General features: G+C 36.0%; 1 protein-coding gene across 2 annotated transcripts in view; it reads left to right on the top strand.

Moving 5' to 3' along the window:
- The window catches only part of PARG (poly(ADP-ribose) glycohydrolase), a 63,931-nt gene that overhangs the window by 33,691 nt on the left and 6,341 nt on the right, over positions 1-23,899 (top strand). For both annotated transcript variants that reach the window (XM_040564028.1, XM_040564026.1), the window contains exons 10-16: positions 8,583-8,662; positions 10,433-10,493; positions 11,136-11,211; positions 12,543-12,690; positions 18,688-18,766; positions 19,729-19,837; positions 23,527-23,632. In XM_040564028.1, the coding sequence (XP_040419962.1) occupies positions 8,583-8,662; positions 10,433-10,493; positions 11,136-11,211; positions 12,543-12,690; positions 18,688-18,766; positions 19,729-19,837; positions 23,527-23,632 (659 nt within the window). The remainder of the gene's footprint in view (positions 1-8,582; positions 8,663-10,432; positions 10,494-11,135; positions 11,212-12,542; positions 12,691-18,687; positions 18,767-19,728; positions 19,838-23,526; positions 23,633-23,899) is intronic.

Genomic DNA, 23,899 nt, shown 5'->3' with positions numbered 1-23,899 from the left:
AGAGGACAGCAAGGTTCTGAACAGGGGCCTGTTTGACTGTCCCAACTGCAGGCTTATAGATGATTTTTTTTCCTTTTTTTTTTTTAAAGTACTTGTATCAGGTTTTTATTGTACCTTAAACATAGTCTAAACCAAGCAGTTGAATTATCAACTGTAGAATAAAATGCTGCAAAGTCTTTGAAATAAATTCACACAGAACATCGCACAGGTATGTAAAGTCACAGTATTACAGTGTAATAGTAGTGGTTAACTCAGGACATAATGTTTTGAACTACTTTTAATACAAAAAAAAGCCTTGGAAAACTACTAGGTAAATAAATTACTGCCATAGACTTAAAAGAATAGTCAGTAAAAAGCTCTAACTGTTCAGGATTTTTGCCTTATTCTGGTCAGTCCTTTGCTCTCTCTTACTTGGCTTCTTAGTGCTATTACTCGTAGTAAATTCCTGTAATATTATTTAAAAGGGATAATACAACAGGCATTCTTCAGGCCTCCCTCTTGCATTGTGTGTGAAGTAATGCTCTGCTTTTGGTCACATAAGGTAGAAAGGCAGTTTTACTTGCGTAAGTGCACCAATGTTGTAACCAAACTGGAGAAAAGAAGGAACGCTGATGTCCTCTTTTTCCTGAGGTTTAAAAGCGTATGTTCCTCAGCATTTGCCAATGTATGCTTTTTCGTGTTCTTATATAAGACCGCTTATCTTTGTGATCCTTTTTATTTAATCATTTGTTGGCCTAAGGTTATTTTTTCCCTTGGTATTTTGCATTTGATAACGAGCAGATTAGTGAAGTAGGAAAGAGGTGTGACTAGCGGTAGATAAAATAAGAGCAAATGTGTCAGTGAGAGGGGGACTGACAGGATTAAAGCAGGAGATTGAAGTGAGTGATGTAGAGAATACTACAAGAAATTGCATTGTTTTCTATCATGCTACTGTATGTAACCGGACTTCGTTGAAATCTAAAATGAAGGGGAGGAGGATGGGCAGTATCCCATTTCTTCTTTTCCTCCTGCCAATCCTGTATTTTCTCACCCTGAAAAGTTAGTTCTTTAGGAGCAGGAAAAGACAAAATGTCATGTTTTCAGCTATTTTTTCAGGCTTACAGGATGACAAGGTTTGTTCTGCTGCAGTCTGTATCCTCAGGTTTTACAGAAAAGCCTTTCATGAGAAGCTGGATGTGTTCAAAAGGCAGCAAGTAATGGCTGAAATTAAGATTTTTGTGACTTTTTTTCTTTTTACTGGTGTTTTTATTTAAAGGCTTTGTAGGCTATTGCTCTGCTCTGTTTAGGGATGGGCATAGCAAATTGTTCTACACAGCAGCCCTTTCTCCCCACAGTATTGTGAACCTGCAGTTTTTTCCAGACTTAGTTCTTTCCTTGGCATAATTTCTGCTGCATGACTATGAATGAATTATTGCATTCTTGGGTTTGAAAAAAAAATCTGCCGTGATTCCCTAATGAAGCAAAATTACTAAGTGCATACTAGCATTTGAGAGTTTTCTTTAGCGAATGTTGTGTTCCTTAATTTCACTACGCATTTACTTTGTGTTGATACAAAAGGTTTCCTTCCATTCTTTCCTTCAACTCTGAGACTGAAAAAATAAAACTTGTGCCTTAAGTTAGAAACAGAAGTGTGTAAGGTGTTTCTTATGTTTACAGTTTTAAACAGCAATCATATATCAATTCACTTTATGCAGACTTGAACATCAGTACCTGTTTATCCACTATAAAGTAGTTATGTTTTCTGTGTTTTAAGTGCTGTCATGTTCCCTCCGCCCTTCCAGTCTTTGCCCTGCTGTAGGTTTCTATGTGGTGTTAAGTAGGATACTGTGATATCCACTCTCCACCCCCAATCAAGACACGAATCTGACAAAGTGATGGATGCTCAGTGCATATAAGATATTAAGAATACATTTTTTCCTCCTCTGTTTCGTACTTTCTGGTGTACCAGTGCTTGGCACTGTTACTGCAGGGATGATGGCATGTGGCTTGAATGCTGGTGCATGCGCTAATAGCGGCAAGTGATTGGAAGGAAGGCCATTTTATGTGTTAGTATTAACAGAAATCATCTGTGCTTCTCCTCTCCTCTCCTGTCTGTGTTGCTGGATGAAGGGAGGAGAGAGTGAGCGTTCCTCATTGGACACTGAAGCACTTGGCTTAATGGTATGTTGTGACACTGAGTGTCTAGTTTGATTGTTCATCATGCTACAGAGTCAAAGTCACTTGTATAATGAAATACTCTGTAATTTAATTAAATTATTCCCTTTAGGACTTGGCAAGGATTGGCCTCTTACAGTTCTTAAGTCATTAATGACATAATTCATTAAAATTGTAGTTAATAAAATGACATTCACAGTTTAACTTTGAGAGCTTGAATGTTTATGAATTTTAGTAGATGGAATGACATCTGTTCAGTGGCCAAATAATTAGATCGTACAAAATAGCAGAAAGCATTGCTTCCGTTCAAACATCAAACCAAAATTTAAAAGTTCAATTTAAAAAAAAAAATGCTTTTATAATATATAAAATGGAAATTGATTGGGCAGTTTTATGCAAAAATACTCCATCACAAAAAGAATAATTATATTTTTCATTTTATCCCTCATACTGATAAATTTCCCATAGAAGCTGCATGCTGTTTGAATGTAAAGGATGAGTTGTATTGACTCTTCTGAGATCATATCTCAGATTATGATGATGCTCGCATTTTAAAGCAGTTTCTTCTGGTAATACTCATAATGAATCTTCCTTGTGGATAGTTTGTGTTTTAATGTAGAATTTTCATGAAGCATTTTCCTTCTTGAAATACATCAAAGTTAAGAAAGAACAATGCTTTCTTGCATTTATTTTTGAAAAGATACTGAAACCCGATACAGTCCAGTGTCATATAAGACTTTGCTCTGGGGAGTTTTTTCTTCCCCCTGTATCTTAACGCTATAGTATTTGGTAATTTTGGAAAACTATCAAGTCTGATTACATGTAAAAGAAAAGTATAAAGAAGAAAGCACTGCAATCTTGAATCAGTTTTCTAGATGACTAAAATGGAAACTGGTTTGTTGAAGAACCATTCTTAGCTGTAGTGTCAAGTTGCAATAACTTGTCTATTTTCTTTTTTCAAAAAACTACTGTAATTAAACTGGAGATATGAGGCATCTGCAATAGTTTCTGTCAAAGCAAGCGAGGCTGTAGTACAATTAAAAATAGTGTGTCTAGTAACAGAAACCTGGTGGATCTTTTAGCACATACCTTAGTGAGATGCTCTGGTCTGAAACAACCAGCATTCTACTAGGACTGAATTTCTTCATCTTTATCAAACAAGCTTTTAAAGTAATTTCAAGTGATTGGAAATGAGGGGAGAAAAAAAAAAAACAAACAAACAACAGTAGTTAAGATATATATGTCTTTTATGGAATGTATAATATATGAAAGGAAATGGGCAAACTGTATAGTACGTTTATACAGGAGAATTGAAATCTAATTTACCAGTAATGCAATTGTCTCTTCATAAACAACATCAATTTTGCAACACTAATGAGGGTTCTCTGGGGAATAAATTATCTAGCGACTTTGAGAGAACTTGGTTTGGACTGAGAGATGCATTGCTCCTCGGAAAAGTGATTCTAGGTTTTCTTTGTCTATAGGCACTGGTCCTGTTACACCTGCCTTAGGTCTATGTACTAATTAGCGTAGATTCAGTGGAGCATCATTTCCTGGGAAAAGTTAAAGTCAACTTGTGTGTGGTGGATGATGAAATGATCTTTAAATAGATGGCTTAGAAGGACACCGTTCCTAACAAGTCTAGTAATTACTTTGCTCTGGTGACTGCAACAGTACTCTGAGTACTTCTTTGATACCTTAGTAAATATAGTCATTTACTTCAGAACTTAGTTTTACTATGCTGTGGTAAAGCTTTTTGGTTTAGATGTTCACTGTAAAACATTTTACCCTGCTGTTTCTTGGTGTTGAGTACTTGGGGTTAGCGTTTTTATCATTCCATCAGTCATATATCAGCGTGCTGTTTCTTAGACTGCTAAGTCACCAAAGCTTTTTCTTAGGAGCAACTTAAAATGCTCCAAGTTGCTTTCCAAAATAAATGAAAGCACAAAATGAAAAATACAGAGCAGGAGTCTGGTTGTATGTGAGAAGGAAAGATGGTTTTAGCCTCTAGATGACTAACAAAGTCACATTGCTTAATTTCTGTACGCTTATACAAATCTTAAAAATTGATATTTAATCTAAAGATGGAGTTCTAATTAAACAAAACGGTGTTGAATAGTATGATGCTCTTAGTTAACTTTGAGATGATGACAGTTTATACCTATGACACAACAGTAAATAAGAAATTGCCTATGAGGTTGAATCATTGAATATATTGTTTTTCTCTTACTTGATGCCAAGGGAATTAAAAACCTCTAAATTGCTTTCTGTATAGACAGAAATAGAAGGCTGTTTTAATTCAGAAGGCTGGGATTTGGGTTATTAAATGGGGAAGACGTACACTAGCCACCAGAAAAATAGAACTGATGTTGCTGTACTTGACTCACTTAAGGTTGTGCTGTATTTTCCTGTCGGGAAGTGTGAGGTCTAGATAGTGACTTCTCCTTTTGTGCTCTCACAGAGCGAGTTATTTTGCCTGCCTTTTGTCTCTGGGCAGGTTTCTTATCTGGATTATCCTGCTTTTGATTACTATGAAGTCCAAAATACATAAATTGAAATTTTGCTACTCTGAAAAGCTTTATTTTTAGTTCTTACTTAAACTATTTTCAATAGCAGCAGGACTTTCTAGTAAGGGTTTATATTTTACGTTGCATGTAAGAATTCCATTTTTTAATTTGTTCAGATTTCCTTATCTTAAATTGTGCAACTGCCATTTAAGTTTTTAAAACTGTCTAGTGCAGTGGTCTCCAAACTTTTTTGATCATGCACCCCAAGAGAAAAAAGGTTTTTGAGCACATACCCCTAATATATGCTTTTTTTTCTATACATATACTACTGTAGTAGTATTGTCTGTATTTTATGAAACGTATACAAAAATAGAAATTAAAAAAGATGAGATAAAGTTGAAATAACCATTGTTTTAAAAATGTTTTTTATGAATGGTACAAAATTTTTTTCTTGCTGTAAGGAAGAACTCTTCCTGTAAGAAGGTACTTTTTAGTGCCTATGGTAGTTGACGAAAAAGCTCAGGTGGTTAATTGTGGGGACCATAACTATAAATTTGTGCATCCATACTTTTTGCAAGCAGCACATATGAAATGTCATGGATTTATGAATGGGAAGTTTACACAATGCTTTGAAGTATAATCCGTACTGCAAATTTTTGCACGTTGTTACAGTGTGGACAGTTTTCTGAGTCTTAGGGTTGGTTCCAATTTCAGTGTTAGAAACACCTGTGTACTCTTTGACAAGGAGCATTCAAAAAAAAAAAATGCAGCCTGGGGGTGGGAAGATACAGGCTGGAAATGGAAATACTGGTAGGAAATTAATGTTAACTAGCAGTCTAAATCACAAGATTGTAATGGTTCTTTCTGCTTGGGAAATTACGGAGCAGTTCTTGGTGTAACATCAAGGGATCAGTTTAGCTCCTTGGAAATAAAAATTTACAAGTAAGCTGCTATATTTTTAATTACACCTTAATCAGAAGCAATGCATTATGAAACCATTTATTTAAACAGTTTCAGCTTTTCCCCAGTAAACTATTTGCATGTCAAGGACGCTTTTGAGTAGATCCTTTAGATGTATAAAACGCCATGTGAGAATGCATTTCTTCCATTTGTGTATTTGACACTCTTTTGCATCTGTGTTTCTTGAAAAGACAACATGGTGTTTTCAGCATTACAGAACAAACAAGTTAGGTTTTGGTTAGAGAACTGTTTGCAAACAGTTTCCAATGCACCAGCCCCATGTGAGGTGCTCTTCAAGGCACTTACAAGCAGGTTCTTCAGAGCTCTGCCTCTTTTTTTTTTTTTTTTTTTGCTTCTGCCTTTCTAAGGTGGAAATGTTGGTTGAAAATAAGACAATTCTGAATTTGCCGTCAGTGAGGCTTCAGAAAGCAGAATATTGATTATACTTCTAAAATACTTCTTCTACCCTAAGATTTTAGGAAAACATTATTATAAAACAAAAGCACCTGTTTTTGCAATAATAAATATTGGAACAGTGCAAACTATTGCCTTAAAACTTTACTGCATGTTTATTGATGGTTGTTGCAAACTTTTTTTTTGAGCCCTTTTTTTGCATGTTCCCAGTAGCTGGTCTTACTATTTTTGGTGTTTTCTTTCTCGTGTAGAAGATTTCTCTTCAAAAAATTGAAGTAGGTGTCTGACTGTTAGCTAGGAAAGAGTCTGTGTCGCCACAGTGACTTTAACAATCTTTAACAATTTTACCCAGTGTTACAGGGCAGGACAGAAATACAGATCTCTCTTACTGTTGTAATTATAGAATGTGTTTTGGGAATTTATCTGCTGTAAATGAGATTTCAGAATCAATCAGCATTACTGTAGCTTTAATCCCAGGAGAGAAAGAAAAGAGGTATTTATCACAGCATTTAACAAGAGAAAAGACAGGCCATTGCTGACCACTTCAGATTTAAAAAATGTCTATTTGGTCGAAATTCCCTACTGACACGGTGACTACATTTTGGTGAGTATGGATGAAACGAAGTTCATCTGCCTTGCTGTTGTTCCCTTTTAGCTTGATCTGCCTTATTCCAAGCATAGTTTTTTCAGCTCTGGACTTTTAGCACAGTGTGCTAGTTATGCTGAATCATGTATTGCCTTTGTGACATGACGAACTCGCTACTGAGAATGTGCAACATAAGCAAGATTTCAAGTTGAAGTTGAGGCAAAAAAAAAAAAAACAGTGAAGGCATGATTAGGCTAATATATAAACTAACCAGTTTAAAGGATTCATACCAAATAAGACTTCCAGATAAAAAGTCAGAGATAACTTAGGCATTTAGGCAAGACTTAAGTGCATAGAGACTTAACTCTCTTTTATGTAGCCCCTTATTAGTTGAGCAAACACAACCCCATGCTGGAACTTACAGATGGGTCCATTTTAAAGTAGGACGTACACATGTGAAGTTTGCCTTCTTAAAGTCCTAATCGGTTGTTCCAAGACTGAGGTTTTTATAAGACCTTTTCAACCTTTATTAAATTTATTAAAATTACAGGTACTATGTCTTGCTTACAGATTCTGAGTCAGTTTTCAGATTTCCTGCAGTATGCCTATTTAGTCCTTTGACTGTGACAACCTAAAATTAGCTTCTGTAACTTGAAATAGATTTTGGATAAAATTTATGTCTTCAGCATGCATATCCCATAAGAGTTTTTAAATTCTGAAAAAAAAAAAATCTATTTCGCTTTATCACTAAAAGCTAAATTTACCTGACAGTATTCTGCTTTTAAAGGCAGAATATCATTCCAATGCATGGAAAGAAATGAATAATGTTGTGTCATTGCTTTCCCCACTGTTGTGGTTTTTGTGTTGTTTTGTTTGTTTGGAGGGGATGGGGGCTGTTGCATCTTACATCCTCAGGGCTTTCACTGTATCAGACATCTTTTAGTGACCTTCCTGTTCAAAGGATATTATTTCTGAAGTCCCCACTATTCTTCCTTCCAGATAAATTCCATTATGTTTTGCCAATAACAATGCCTTGTCACTTTATTGGAAGTGAAATTAAGTAATGCCTGTTCAAGTTGCTGGAAGATGGATGACGCTGTAAAAATATTTCAGTTTACCTTAAAAGCATACATTCACTTAATGGCTAAAAATTGGATGCTTCTTTTTAATGCTTCGTTTTTTACAGATGAGTTTGAGAATGCCAATAGTAGCTCAGTGGATAAAGCTGTTTCTGCAGGGGGAGGATTCATTTCTTTAGAAATGCTGCTGGTATGATGCAGCTCTTCAAAGCAATATAGTTGCATTATATTCTCCTCTGCAACTCACTGAGCTGTAAGTAGGGTAAGGCATTTGGATCCAGGAATACTCAACGTGGTTGTTTTCACTCTGGGTCACTGATTTCAATTCAAGACAGTCTGCTGCAAATAAAACTAGTAGCTTTCTTGGACATTCATATTGAAATTATATTTTTTGATACTACAAAATCAATGTAAGATAGATATTTCATTATCATCTTCATCAGAAACTTATCTAGTGAATGAACCTACGAAACGGCTCTACTTTGAAGAATGTGCTTTTGTGAAGGTGTATGTTTTTGACTGTCTGCCTTTAAAGTGTACTACGTATATAAGCGCATAAACGTACTTTCCAAGTAGCTGTGGGAAATGCATCATCTCAGTGTTTGTGTAGATTTCAAGCCTGTTATCTGAATAACGAGTGGTATGAAGGGCATGGTTTCTGTTCAGGATCATGGCAATGGAGGCACAGTGTAGCAGCCTTGTGAGTAAATACTTTGTGGAAAGAACTGCCTGGACAGCCCCTCTGTGGCTTAGTTGTATAACACTGAAGTGGTTGACTTTAAGGAGGGCAAACTGCTTTTCCATTTTTACATACTGCATAGTAATTAGGGTCCGTGTGTTTCCCTGAAATCTAATCAAATTGCTTTTATGTCTGTTTTCCAGATTGTTTGAAGGACGGTCACCAAGGAAGCCTGAGAAACTTAAGACGCTTTTCTGCTATTTTAGAAGAGTCACAGAAAAAAGTAATTCTTGTTGTAATTTTTTTTTGAGCTATGAAGCAGATACATGAAGAATTTAATCCCATTCAATTTAGAAATGGCTATGCGGCATTATGATGGAAATGTCTAACAAAAGCCAGCACACCGAGTGCACTGATATTCTTCTTAGTGTCAATTTATCCCATATGGATGAGACATGCAGTTTCATTTTTTGCATGGAGCTTATTCTGTGTTCCTTTTTTTCTGAGGAGTGTGTTTATGTATGTCTAAAATATCTGTATACAAATACAGATATTTTCACGCACACATTGATATATAATCTATATATCAAAGGTGTAGTTCTGTATCCATATACACATATATTTTGTGTGTGTGTATAATATATGCAAATACTTGGTGCACCATACCAGAGTGAGAAAGCAGAAGGAACTTAACAACATATATAACTATTAAAATTACAGGTACTATCTCTTTCTTAAAGATTCTGGATCAGTTTCCAGATTTCCTGCAGTATGCCCATTTAGTCCTCTGACTATGACATTTGTAATTCTAAGTGATTTTTCCTTGCTTGTGTTGATACTTCAGGTTTTTCCCTTCTGTTCTTCCAAAACAAAGCCGCTGTGAACTTTTCCCAGCTTAAAATAAAGCAAATGGTATCAAGAAGTGAGATGTCTTCAACTCTTCTAGAAATTAGCATGGTACTTTCCTTAGTGTGCATGGTCAGATATTCTTTTGTTGCCATTAATTTGAATGCCTGCATAAACTCTCAAAAATATATTTATCAGAGTATGAACTGTATCAGATCTTATATATTACATTTTTAGGAGAAAGGGATTTTACTGCAGTTGCATATATTGCATCTGCAGCAATATCTTACAGTATTTTTATAGAACTTTCTCTTTTTTGTGTCAGTGTTTCACTATTAGCTTCATATTCTCTCAGAAGGGTTTGTTCTAAATAGGAAAACAGCTGCAAGCTGTTATAAAAATCCCTTTACTTGGTTCAGTCCATCTTCAGTTCATCATTTTCATTCACAACTAATTAAATGCTACCTCCTGTTTCAGCTAACAAACTTTCAGCAGTGTCAATAGAAATAAATCTCTGGGGTAAAATGTAAGTTGTGATCTATGTGTGTAAGTGAGAAGGGCTGTAGTGTACTGGCTTTTTCTTAGTAGTTGAGTAGTAGTGTTATAAATTTTTTGCAGCTGTCCCTGGCCCTCTGTGCATCAGAAATCTGTTGGGAGCATGCTTTATGAAAACTACTGTATTACATTTCTTAATGTTATAACTTCAAACTACTTAATGACATTCTTGCATGTTGTTTTCTTGAATTAAAAGTTTGTATTACACTTTTAAAAGACCCAATTTCTTGGTTGGTTTGTTTGTTTTTGCAAGGAATTAGTAAGACAAAAGTAACTTAGCTCCATAAATGACTGTAATAATTTCACAACTTTTTTTATTGCAAATGGTAATCGAATTCCTTGTAAAGGAATATAGTAGAGACTATGTAAACTGAAGATTTTGTCAACAGGTGAATGCTTAATTTGGAAAAAAATATATATATATTGCCACTGATAACAGTATTCCCTTGTAGAGAAGCATTCATTTATTGAAAGCTGTTTGTTTTTAGAGCAAGCAACTCTTCTTTTTTTTTGTTCTCCTCAAACCCATACATGCTTTTGAGGAAAGTTAAGTTCTTCTGTTTCTGTCAGGAATTATGTTTGTTGTGATTAAAATAATCTAAAAGCCCTAGCAGATAATACTTTTTTTCCCCTGGGGTTTGTTTGCCTGTAGAACCTACTGGATTGGTGACGTTTACAAGGCAAAGTCTCCAGGAGTTTCCAGACTGGGAAAGGTAAGTCAAACGTCTCGTTAAATATAAGAATTTGCTTAGTGATTAACCTGAATCCTGTTAATGTTGAATTGATTCAGACCTGCAAGTGATCCGGAAAATAATGTTTGGTTTGGCTTGCTATGGAGAGAAGTATAGAAAGAAGTGGGTGAATGGACACAAACAGTTTGTGTGCCCGGAGTTTCTGAGTATATCTGTTTGCCTGTGGAGCAGACGAGTCTTAAGAGATTTTTTTAAAACAGTAATATCTTTTGTTTGTTGCTTGAGAGGAGAAAAAGTGAGAGCTGACTTGATGCCAGAAATGACAGGAAATATAATGAATTAAAAAGCTATGCTTGCAGCTTTCTTCCTGGTTAGCAAGTTAACGTGGTACAGACTTGTGTGAAAAATGTGGAAATGAAATTTCACATTTGGGGCTTTGTAATGAAAGTGGCAGAGAAACTGAACTGTTGACTCTGTTATTAAGCCTTAATAAATTGTTTCAGAAAGGCAAATGCATTTTCCTTAATCCTTCGGATTCTTTTAACCACCTTACGCATAGGTGCGTAAAAAGCTAGGTTTTGGATGGGTTTTCTCTTAAATGGATGTCTGTTTGGGGATTCTGTAATCATCTTTTCTGTGCAATGTTTTTTGCCTCAATGATAGATCTCAGAAAAAGCTGTCTAAATTGCATGTCACCTATGAGGGCACTATTGAAGGCAATGGACAAGGTATGCTACAGGTAAGTGCATATACCAGTAAATGTGGCTTTATCTCATGTTTTTGTCATATTTTTTACAGTCTGTCAGTTTAAAAGTATTTGTTTATCCTCAATTGAGTTAAGTGACCAAGTGTTATGCGTGTAAATGAAACATCAAGATGAATTCCATTCCAGCAGACTTAGTGCTATCAGTATTCCCTAGCTCACTGAGGTTGGTAGATGTACCTGTTACAGAACTAGCTGACAGAAAATCACAAGCCCTGGACAGCTTCAGGTCCTTCGGTTCAAACTGAGATCAAAGATTGACAAGATAAAAGTTTCAGGCTGGAATTTTGATGAGCTGCCAAGGGTTTTGGTGGTTTTGTGCCTTTTTTTTTTTTCTTTTTTGTTATGATAGTTGTGCCCCAGACAGTGACCAGGTCAGGAGTTCAGGAGACTTCTTGCTGCTACAGCACCACTGTTTTGGTCTGAGAGCCAGTCAGCTGAAATAAATTGATAAAGGAAGATGTCCTGTCCATATCTATAGCAAGGAACACACTTGAGTTTTCAAATAACCTTAAAGACAGAAGGAAAGAAATCTGTCTTCTAGAATTCTGTTACCATAAATTAATTAAAAAAAAAAAAAGTACTTCTTGAGACAGGAAAAAGTGGTGCAAACTTCTTAATTATAAATTTACATGGGCTGGTAATTTACATAAATAGTAATTTGTTGAAAAAAAGCAATTGTTTTTAAAACTGTTGTGTATATAAAAAATGTAATTTATAAAATACATATTATTGCAGCAAAAATTAGAGTCCATAGCTTCCCTATATCAGGCAGAAACCGTGGTGATCAAAATGGCGTGCCTTGTTCCAAGTGTGTTTCAAGGACAATCCATAAGAGATGTCTCTAAGTACAGAACAACTGGCCAGTGCTGAGCTAAAAATGCTTCCGTGTGGACAGCCAAGGCAGAAAGCTTATTAAAGGACAACGTAATAATTTTTCTATGTCTGCAAAATGCAGAAAGGATACTGTAATCTGCTGTTTCCATTTTTCACATTTACTGAAACTTTATTATTACATGCATGCCTTTTCAAAACTAAAAATTGGATTCAGAGCCTTTGATATGCAGAACTTTATTTTGCTGTATAATATCACACTTGTCTCATTTTGAATTTTCTCAGAACTAGGAAAGGGAAGAGTGAGAAAGAACCTGATTAGCAGCATACCTGTCCTGCTGCTTGTATTTTTAAGTGATAGCAGTGGATCTCAACAGAGTTGATGTTTGTACAGGTCTTTATTTACCGCAGTAAATGAAAGGATTTTATGGTATTTGCTTATCTCTTAATCCTCCTGAATATGTTTTTGTTAGGTTGATTTTGCAAACCGTTTTGTTGGAGGTGGTGTCACTGGGGCAGGACTAGTACAAGAAGAAATTCGTTTTTTAATCAACCCAGAATTGATTGTATCGAGGCTCATCACTGAAGTCTTGGATCACAATGAATGTCTTATCATCACAGGTTAGTCTTTGCAGTAAATGTTTCACATCTTGTTCTGGTTTTCTATGTAGAAAATATATTTAAACTTGTTTAGTATGCTTAAATGTTGTAGGAAAAGAAAAAGATTTCCTTGTTCACCCCACTTCTTAAGACTGTAGGGCCACTGTTCCAGTACATCTTTTTTGAAGGAAGGAAACAAATAGAGCAGACAAGGTGTTACAGAACTTTTTTTTACCTTATATAAACTTGTTTAAGGACTTATCATCTTTAGACCTAGATAAGGAATACTGTTGGGCAACATAGGTAAAAGCCACAATTACCAGCTATTAGCAGGTAATGTTCCTGCTGTGCCAAAGCAGGGTGGTTTTTGTTCCTGTCTGGAATTTGTAACATTCAGTGTAATCCATGGGACTGAAAGCTCAATCTGAGAAGAGGAACTGGCTTCTGGTTACCAAACAGGGAAGGAAGCGGTAGAAGAAAAAATAAGCATCTGTTAAAAAGGATAGAAAGTCAGGAAATGTTTCTTGAGGTTGTTGATTTTGTAAGTTACAAGCGCAGTGTTCATGTTACTTGTTATAAGTTGTGTTCATAACTTGTAACATGAAAAGCTAAGTGCTTCTCCAGTATATTGTTGTGAGTCTGTATGCACTGTCTGTCCAGTGCTTCACTGAAAATACTGTTCCTTTTGTTCCACATCTCTTTTAAAATTCTGGATGTTTTATTATGCATTGCATCAAAATGATTAGGTGACAAAACAGATAATGTCACTGGGAAGAACTGGTGAGTCCCAGGTAATGCTGCGTCCTGGTTGTATACATGGTAACACAGCAGCTAGACACTTTGTGACTGGCAAAACAATAAAATGTTGATATATTTTTTTTTTCTTTATAGCCATTCTTTGGAGTAAATAAAAATATTTTAATAAGAGATCCTCCAAGCAAATAGTGTAATGTTTTTAGTTATTTTTAAGCTCACTACAGTGTAAGGAAAAAAAAAAAGATAAATGGTATTTTTCATTACCTGAATTGACTCAACAGCCTGGAATTTGTGGAGGTATTGGAACAGATTTCTGGGAAAAAGTCCTTCCAAAGCACTCATTCTTTCTCAAATGCATGCACTGTAGAAATTTGAGCTTAGATCTTCCAAATCTTGCCCTGCCCTGAAGCTATTGGTTGTATTGGCCAGAGCCTCTTTTGTTTTCAGTCTTAACCTTGGTAACTTTTCACTGAGTGTTTTGGTTTGTTTTTCCACCCTACCAAAACCAGTGCCTTTTCTGTGAAAACTTTTGGGTAAACTTGCTTTTGTGATTATTTTTAAAAATAAATGCTAAAATTCTTGGCCAGTTCTGATTGCTGTTGTGTGTTTTGGATATGATCCTGTAACGGAAGTAATTTATTCAAGTACTGTCCTGTGAGTGAGCCTTTTCTGAGGAGCATAAAAACAGAGTGCAGTTATCTGTTTGTGTACTAACAGATTGAAAAAAGTTATGTTTTGAAAGAGCTACTTCCATTCCATTGTAAAAAAAAAAAAAAAAAAAGTGATTTGGTATGAGCAAATAACAGTGAGGGTGTTTTTTCACTGCGACAATATTCTTTTCTGGTTTTTGAGCCATTGTACTTCATAATGTTTTGCAATTAGTATTTATGATAGGGTGTTCTTCTCTAATGGAAATGGCCATTCCATCATTTTCATTTCATCCCTGGACTTCTTCCATCTCGGTTAATAGCCAAGTCTCCACTGCATGTCACAATCCTCCTGATGAATTGCATTTTGTGATGCATCTTGACTCAGTGGCCTAATGGGTATAACTGTGTAGCTTAAATTTGCAGAAGAGTCTGAGAAATGGGAGAGAAATTAAATTCATTGTGATTGCATGGTATCTGGTTAAGATCACTGCTGTACTGAATATGGAAGTGGTCATGCACAGTCAAGTTCTTCAACACAGACATCTGCCTACTGAAATGTCAGCAGCAATGCCAGAGATTCCTACAATTGCATTTCTGGTAGAGCTGTGACAGCGAGTCATGGGTTTTCATTCAGGATTTTTTCTTTGTTTTGGTATTTTTTGGGGGGGGTATATTTTTTGCTTTTGTTTTTCCTTTGAGTTTGCGAATATTCAGACACCGTTGAGAGCCACTGAAGCTGTGTTCCATGTTTGCTTTAAAACTGCGGATTGAACGATGGCCAGTCCTATCTGCGTCTCATTGGTGCATTTTCAGAGACTTCTAAGCACATTGCCCATGCAATAAACTCGATCAGGTAATTGGTTCGGCTGAGAATTTACTCATGATAACGTGTTTTTTCAGCCTGATTGGTTGATCATGCCATTGTCTGGAGGGCCAGGGGAGCCAGAAGACTAATGTTGATGCATACATAATAAGTCAGAACTGATTGAAAGACAGAGCAGGACCTTCCCTCATCTTTGGCAGTAAATGTGCATTTATGTCAGTAACTATAAAACTACATCCTGGCTTTTTCCATGTACTAATTTTTATGGGGTGCTAGTGGTACTATTTCTTCAGAGAGATTGTTTCTAGCTCATAAGAAAAACTAGAGGGGGACAGTGTGGTACTTCTTTCATCCCTATTCCTGGGAATTTGATAATGCCATATGAATTGTATGCAAATGAAAAGCGAGGCTGTGGAATCTGAGAAGGGAGGGGCATTGTCCATTTCATGGACAAGGTCCCATACCTGCTAGTACTTGGAAATGTCATTATTCTTCTGATGAAGAAAGTTTCACTATGAATGTGTTTTTCAGTCATACTGGTATATACTTTGTTTTAACTTTGGGTAAGTCAAAATTCTTTTGTGTATTTTGTAGTTTGTTTTTAAAGATCAAGCTGTGTTACAGCGCCTTGTTTGGCTCTTGTTTTTTTTTTTTTTTTATGGGATGAGGAAGGAAATTCACCGGAAACAAACATATCCAATTTATCCTGTATTGCTTCCAATCTCCCAGCAATAGCAGTTTATATCCCAGTGGTTCACAGGCAAAAGTGTTGCCAGTTGAATAACTGTTTTTGTCTGACATATTTCCAGAACTTTGCTCATGAAAACCCATTGATTTTCATTAGCCTTGGGTTGCTGGGACATGAGTTTAGTGTTTGTGTGTTTGAGGTTTTTTTTAAATATGCGCTTACTTGCTTGTTTGCTTCTTGGTGCTTTTGTCATTATACACTGCACTTTCATAAAAATTAATGAAAACAGCTTTTGAAAAAATAATCTTAATACTTTATCTATCTTGTTACAATATCTTGCTAATCCAGTCTTTTTTCTTCATATGCTTTTCATGTGCTTTCCACTTCCACAAAGGAAATGCCTTCTTTACAAAGCTGAAGTTTTGTTGGTTGTCCCCTAATAAGAGCTGTCAGGAAAGTTAAACACTTCCCTTGTTTGCCTTCTCTTACTCTTTGCTCAGTCACTTTTCCCAAGTTTATCAGTAAATCTGAATTTTAGCTTGGTCAGGAAAAGTCTTAACTGACAACTGATAGCCTACAATTCAGTTTGAAGGCTGACTTCTGAATATCTAAGCTGATCACAGTTGTCTTGTGTGTAAGGACGTGGATGAATATGACTGTATAGGAGTGTTCTGCCATCATGATTTTTTTTAAACTTAGATTTTGCAACAGAAAGTGGGTTCTTGGTGAGCAATCTCTTACCATCACAATCGCTTTGATTAGCAACTTTTCAAAAATAGCCTTGAGTGGAGTTTGTGTCCTCAGTGTGGCTAATCATCTAGACATATCTAAATAAATAACGAGTGGATAATAAGGCAGATGAGTTAAAGAAGCACTGATAAGTCTTAAGTACTTAAGTCTTTAGCACTGATAAGTCTTAGTAAAAATGGATTTGTGTAAATGGGGAAAATGTCTTGAAGTATAAACATCAATTTAAACATTTTTAACAGCTTGTGTTTCATATAGTTAAGGCTACTGAAAACAAGCATCCAAATCTCCTTATCAGATAAGATTAAAAGTGAACAGTTTTATTTTTCTGATTTTCAATGTTTTTAATTTCCTATTTAGAGATTGAAAAACTTGTCATCTCAGACTATCACCAATGTGTGCGATAGTTAGGCATCACTCTCTTCTTAGTAATCATACATTTTGTGCTGTCAGTTATTTTGAATGCTCACAGGTCTTTCTAAACTCTGTTATGTTTACTGGCATAACTGGTGTTGCTGTTTGTTTAAGGGGTTGCTTAGCAGTTGTCATCTTTTTCTTGCACTCTTTATAACTTGTGCCAAACTATACCGGTATGAGCAGAAATTCCCAAACAAGGTATTCTCGTCGATCACCTACCTTTGGAATTCAACTGAAAATAGTTCAGCTGTTAGAAGCCTAAAACGGGGAAGAGTGATTTTGCTGTGGCAAAAAACTTCAGGAGTATTTCTTTGCATTTTTGCATCTTCGAGTTTCGAAGCAGGAACCTGAAGCTCAGTAAGATGGAGTGAAAGCTGACCTTTTAGAAGGGTTATGATCCTTACCCTCTGTTAAAATGTTCTCCTTGTTCTCAGGGTAAACCTTTGAAAGGTAGTTTGGGTAGTAGAGCAGAAGAGCTTAAATCACTAGAGCTACTTCATGTGCTACTTTCTTACAGCCTTTAATGCTTGCAAGAGACCCTGCTGGGCTTTTTCAAAGGGCAGCCAAGTATGTGCAAGACATGATTTTCTGGGTCCTCAGGCTTCTACAGAAGTAGCCTCTTGGTACTGACCACCACGGATGAGAGCAGCGGCCTTTCAGTACATTCAGTGCCGTTAATCGCAGTAATATCTAAGAATTCATGTCAGCAACCATAGTGCCAGAATCATACTGAGCAAATGCAAAACAAAATAACAAGAGGAAAGGAGGTGTTACTGGACAGTGATACTTGGAAGCTTAAGAGTCCTACCTAGCCTTACATAGGGTTGCCCTCGAGGTTGTAGGGCAGCAGCTGGAGTAACACCAGTGTGTTGGAAATCTTTGTTCCTACCATCGGGCTTTTCTGTGGATTTGTAGATACTAATTTTGTGTTAGAGAAATAAAATCATTCAGTGGAAACATGCAGCCTGCCACATACACTTTTAAATCTTCTTTATATCCTTCATCTCATGTTTCTTAAACTGTCAGCCCAGCTTTTGGCTAAATTGTGATGAAGTAGTATTGCCATGTTTTAAGTGGAGGAGCAACTCGTGTTTACCTCAAAAATGCCCTTAGATATGAGTTGTACTAATTAATAACTTGTATCATGTAGTGAGTATAGGCTGCATGTAAATGGCTTGATTTCCTTTGATTCATTTAGAATTTCTTTTTTCTTCCCTGTTTGGTTCCTATTCCAATTTCAAAGCACTGGAACTGAGCTGCCATCTTGAAGGGAGTTATGATGGTTAATAACATATATCAGCCTATCGAAAACTATGAAATTATCTAGTTTTTAGAGGTTACCTGGTCATCAAAACTGAGAAATATGCTTGCTGCTCTATGTTTTAAACAAAACAAACAAACCAAAAAAAACAGAAAGCCACACCTACCAACTTCTGGTTTTCTATATTCTTCAAAAATAGTAGCCTTCCTTTGTTAGCCTGACAGTGTATTCCAGTAATGCTGACCAGACACTTCTCTCAAGTTTTGCTCCTCAATACATCTTAAAAGAAACCTTGCTTTCATTTTGGTCCCCATGCTGGAGGGGAGACTGGCAGTCTTTGTTAACCAGGAGAACTTGAAAGAAGACAGGCAATATATTGAGAGCCTATTTGATTTGGGAGTGGAAGAATCAAAAACTATCTTCTAGTTATATACTGGACAGCACACATACAATATCTATGTTTGCAATGTCTGCCACAGAATAAACATTACATAGTGTGACAAAGAAGCCTGCACTGGTTTCAATAATTGTATACAGTGATGAATCTCTAGCTTCTGTTGATGCTTCTGAGAGGTGCATGTTCATTCAGAGAGGCAGTGATTCCTATGAAAGATCTTCCAAGAGAAAAAAAATATTTAGATATTTTGTATGTAATACGGTAAATCACTTGTTTCAGGTACTGAGCAGTACAGTGAATATACAGGCTATGCAGAAACTTACCGGTGGGCAAGAAGCCATGAAGATAAGACCCCAAGGTAAAGTTCCACGTACATATTTCAAGTGAAGGAATAAACATACAACTTAAACTTGAAACTTGGTGTCTCGAGTATTTGTCTTTAACGGATAATTTTATTGCTTGATCCTGCTCTCTTCAGTAGAGCCAAGAAGCTAAGAAAGTTACCTCCTAATCTATTGTCTTCCTTGCTTTACTGATACTAATGATGGTACCTGCCAACTTGTCAGTTCTTAAATCAACAGCTTTTACATTTTATGTACTGAATCCAAAATTTTCTGAAGATACTGACTGAACTGTGGATTGTAATTTGTCACAAGAAGTTTGACAATGATACCATGAGTGTCAGGGTATCATTGTATACATCATATTACTATTAGTATGGCAAAATAAGATTTAATATTGTGAGTCTAAGTAGAAAGCTCTGAGCTCTTGACAGCATTGTCGGGGAAATAAATTCATAGTGAATACACAAAATTATCAATTTTGTATGGAAATGTAAAAAATGTACTCTCCTATATCAAGTGTTCAAGGTCAGGTTGGATGGGACTTTTAAGCAACCTTGTCTAGTGGACCCGTAGTGGTGGCAGGGAGTTGGAACTTGGATGATCTTTAAGGGTCTCTTCCAACCCAAACTATTCTGTGATTCTATAAATTTTGGAGGTAGGTAAAGAGTCAAAGTACTCTTTTTTTTTTTGACCACGTGGTGTTCCTCTGTACTTAATAAACAGTATTGTTTAGATTTGTTTCACGTTTCTACTTTTACATTCAGAGTCTAGGACAGAGTATTTGTAAATTTATATAGAAACCTGTCTCTCGTCTGATGCTATATTCAGTGCTCCATTGTTCCAAGAGTACCTTTCTAGCTTCTTCGAATGGAGCAGCTCTGCAGGGAGTTGCTCATTGTAGATCACGATTATGTAGCCAATAATAATAATTATAACACACTAATTTTACTGTCATCTTTTCTTCCTCCAAATTTAGGGATGAATGGCAGCGACGCTGCACTGAAATTGTCGCTATAGATGCATTCCACTTCAGACGTTTCCTTGATCAGTTTGGTCCAGAGAAAATCAGAAGAGAGCTCAACAAGGCAAGGAACTTTTTACAACAGCCTGCAGTCTAAGGCTTTTTCATTGTTTGCTATAACTTTTCAAATATTTTTGTATTATCATCATCTTCAAATAAGAAAGTTTTTGGTCAGTTGTCTTTTACAATAGCTGTATTTCAGGGTTTTGCCGTATGTTGTTAAAGTAGAAGCTTGTCAAATAGAATGATTTGTTCCTTGATGCGTTGTTCAAAGGGGTATTTTACTTCATTTTCAAAACTATAAAGAAAAGTTATATGTTTTACAAACTCTTCCCTGTCCTGCTTCTAACCTGTTAAGTTCTCTCCATGATTGGCTGTGCTGAATCCCAATCAGTCTTTCAGTCAAGGTGGAGAAGGGGGCACCTTGTGTGTTAACATGGTGACAGTTCATAAATATGGTGCCACTTCCTTCTCTTCTACCTTTCGTGTAAACTCTTGGAGTATTTACGTATTATGCGAGTTGTTTGGGGGTTGGTTTTGTTCTGTTTTTTCCCCTTCTTGCTTAGCTGCTGCTGCTTTTCATGAGGCAGAAATTCTTCAAATTCTTGAAGCTAATTCCCAGCTCTTGAGGTTGTGCTTTTGCAATGGCTACGGGTAATTGCCATCAGTGAGCTGTTTTTAAACCTGGGGCACTAGCTTTCAGCCCATATTGATGTTTTCAAGGCTTTTGCTGTTGTCTCATTCTTAAATTTTGTCATAACAAGAGATACCTGTCATCAATCTCCACGCAGCAAATTGTCATAATAAGTTGATAACAGGGCCAGATGGAGGGCCTTGCATGGTTAGCATAAGGCATAGATAGTGTAATGTCTGTGGCCTGTTGTAGCAATGACAATGTGATTTTTATGGGCAGTTGAGTACAAGAATGCTTATACAGTTACACTAGATTAGTATGCTTATGTTTGGGTTGAAAACAGGCCAACGGTCTGTGTAGCGTGCTTATATGTTAATAGATGCAGCAGGCCTATGCTTTACCTAGTGGGTTAAATATAAGGGCATGATCCTATAACTGTTAGGTCTCCTACTTTCTGTGGTGTAGAAGGGTATAAGATGTTCTGGGATGCATCTGAAATTTAAACATAGATTAGATTCCTTATTTTCAGCTAAAAAGAGAAGAGAAATGCTAATCAATTTTTTTCCTCCCAGAAATGATGTACAGGACTGAAGGACTAATCTAAGGTAGTCTTAAAACCTTAGCCCTGTGACTAAAGTAACATTCATCAGCTCGTTCTTTGTGGCAATTAAATTAGCCCTGAAAAAGACAGTAAATCTTGTAAACTTCAGTGATATCTTGGTACAAAATTCAGATTGCCTACGATAGTGAATTTCTGATCTGCCTAAAATTTTCAGTATTATTAATTGGATTTGGATTGTTTTAGAATAAATCATGGTAGGTCCATGGAACTTTTATACAGTGTGTCAGTTTGGATGGTGGTGTTTGACAAGGACTGGTTGGTATTTAAAGAAAATCTTAATGTGAGTAAATGAAATTTTATAGTAGTAAACAGAATTAAGTTTATTGGAGACTAATATTCTAACAAATCAAACGTTCAAATGTACTATCATGGCTTTTAAGTTTGTTTTAAAACTTATACTAAGATTTTTTTCATGGGTGAAAGCAAGTTGACAGAATAAGCTGCATCTCTATTTCTACTGTTTTTCAATAAATTAGGACTCGTTAAGGACAGTATATGCACAGAGGCTGTAAAATATGAGTGTATTATATATTAGTAGATGTAACTCATCCTCCATTTGTTTCCAGAGGCTTTTTTGTCCAACTGTAATTTTGGAACAATAGGAAATGATTGAAACAACTCGAATGGAGTGGTTCTTCTTACAGTTCATATTTTCTTATAAGCCCATATGATTTTTCCTTTATAAGATCTATTTGCTTTATGGCACCAGATGTTCACAATTAGTTTTCTTGAAAGCTGCCTGTCTGAGGCTGACCCTTGTTTCTAGTTTAACTGAAAAAAGATTAATAGTGTCTGAAGTCAGCTTTTCAGAATGAGAAGAAGAAAATGACGTCTGATTTCAGCATTAAGATTTGCAGATATTTTTGTAAGAGATGTGATCTTTGTTAGCTTTGCTAGCCCCTTGAGATTATTGCCTCATGAAGTCTGTCCCTATCAATAACTCTACCAGCTGGAAGTTCCACTTCCCAAATACTAAGGAACAACTGACTTAGAGTTGTGCTTGCAATCCCGGTCATAAATGTCATGAAGCTTATTTTGATGACCACTGATTTAAAATGAATACAATAGCTACAGCTTCATACTTGGCAAGAAATGCTTCCCTAAAAATTATGGTACACAGAATAGTTATGTTTCAAACAGGCTTAGCTGTGAGAACTATATTGAACCATTTTTAAATGAAAACAAATCAATTATAAACATCACACAACTTTTAAATAAGGTGAGATGCAATTTATAGAGGGTTGCTTATAACTTGGAGCAGATTCATTCATGTAGTTCAAAAGGAACAGCTCTTCTGTTTCCCATACAGAAGCAGTTGCTTTAAAAGTACACAGAAGGCTTTCATGTTTTTGTGTTCATAGGTGTGAAAGCTATTTAAAATATCAGCGCATTGTTTCTTTCCTGAAAAGTGATTAGTTCTAGCTTTATCCTTTATTTGCTATAAAAAATCATAGAGGAGCACTCACTTAGATACTCTCTTTTTTGCTGCTGGTGTCTTTCCAAGCACTTGCTGACTTACTGTGTCTGACAAGACTGTTTTTATTCTGTTTTCTTTCATGGCTAGCTGAGGAATACATGCCCATTAAGTAAAAGGTGAGAAGAAAATGTCATCCTCTTGTAACACCGCTCCATTTCCCTCACTGGGAGGATGGAGATGGATTGTTTTCCAGGCAGCCAGAGTACGGTCTTGCTTGGCCCACTTTATCTATGCATTTATTTATTTATTTATTTATTATAAGCATGCTTGGGACACTGAGGGTGCGGACAGTTCTGACTCGAGAGTTTAAGAAGCTGCACGCACCTGATGATATTAAAGTGTTGTTATGCAAACTCTTGAGTCATGGCACACTGCTAAAGTGTAAGTAGCAGAAGTGTGAATTTACAGCTTAGATCAGGTAACAGTGCAAACATGGGTACTACAATCTGTAGCAGTGTTCAATAATTTTTTGTACCATTGAAAAACTTCCCAGAGAGATTTAGACACTTTTTTTCTGCATATGGAAGCACCTGCCTTTACTCAAGATTTTAGTGATTATTTGACTTCTTTCTCCTGTCCTTGTTTATTGTTTTAGACCTGTATTCTAAGATGCCATTTTGTATCTTACTTTATGTTAAGGAATTTTAGGAATACTGGCTGGAGCAGTTTAGCTGTCATGTTCAAGTGTGCCAACAAGAAACAGATGTAACATAATCTACTTTTAAAGTTATATTCTCTGCTCCAGCTATCCTGAAAACTTTCCTGTAGCTTTGAAATCCTTAAGAATCTGCACCTGCATCTAATTGTTATCTTGGAGCCAAGTAAGGCAAAATTCTTGCCTTAAATTCTTTACTGATACCATGATTGACTTTCAGTTTAAAGAAAGACTAATGATATATTGTGTTTTTCATTTTTTTTATTGCTACAAGATAGTACTGATTATTGTTATCATCTAGTTGTTTGAAAATAGCGTACCAGATTGCGTGTCAACTTCATCTTCTGACTCTTGTCTGCCTGCAGGCCTACTGTGGCTTCTCTCGACCCAATGTTCCGCCTCAACATCTCTCTGCAATAGCCACAGGAAACTGGGGATGTGGTGCCTTTGGAGGGGACTCCAGATTAAAAGGTAAATTGTAGTAATACATTAATGTCCAAATAAATCAAATAACTTAGATTTTGATTTTTGACCTTACTCTTTTTTTTCCAGTTAAGTACATTTTTTTTTTTTATAGTATTAACTGTTATTCTGATTCTTGGCTAAAGTTGATTAAACTGTCAATAGAACTAGTTCATTAACTTTGATCTTTAGGATATGAGCAATATGATCTTAAACAATAAAAATGCATGCTGCTTTTCTATGCTGTTTTCAGTTTAAGGTTTGAAATAAGTATGT

The sequence above is a fragment of the Cygnus olor genome, chromosome 7, assembly GCF_009769625.2.
Source record: "Cygnus olor isolate bCygOlo1 chromosome 7, bCygOlo1.pri.v2, whole genome shotgun sequence".
In the NCBI taxonomy this organism is placed as follows: Eukaryota; Metazoa; Chordata; class Aves; order Anseriformes; family Anatidae; genus Cygnus; species Cygnus olor.
This window is presented reverse-complemented; position numbering and strand designations above follow the sequence as displayed.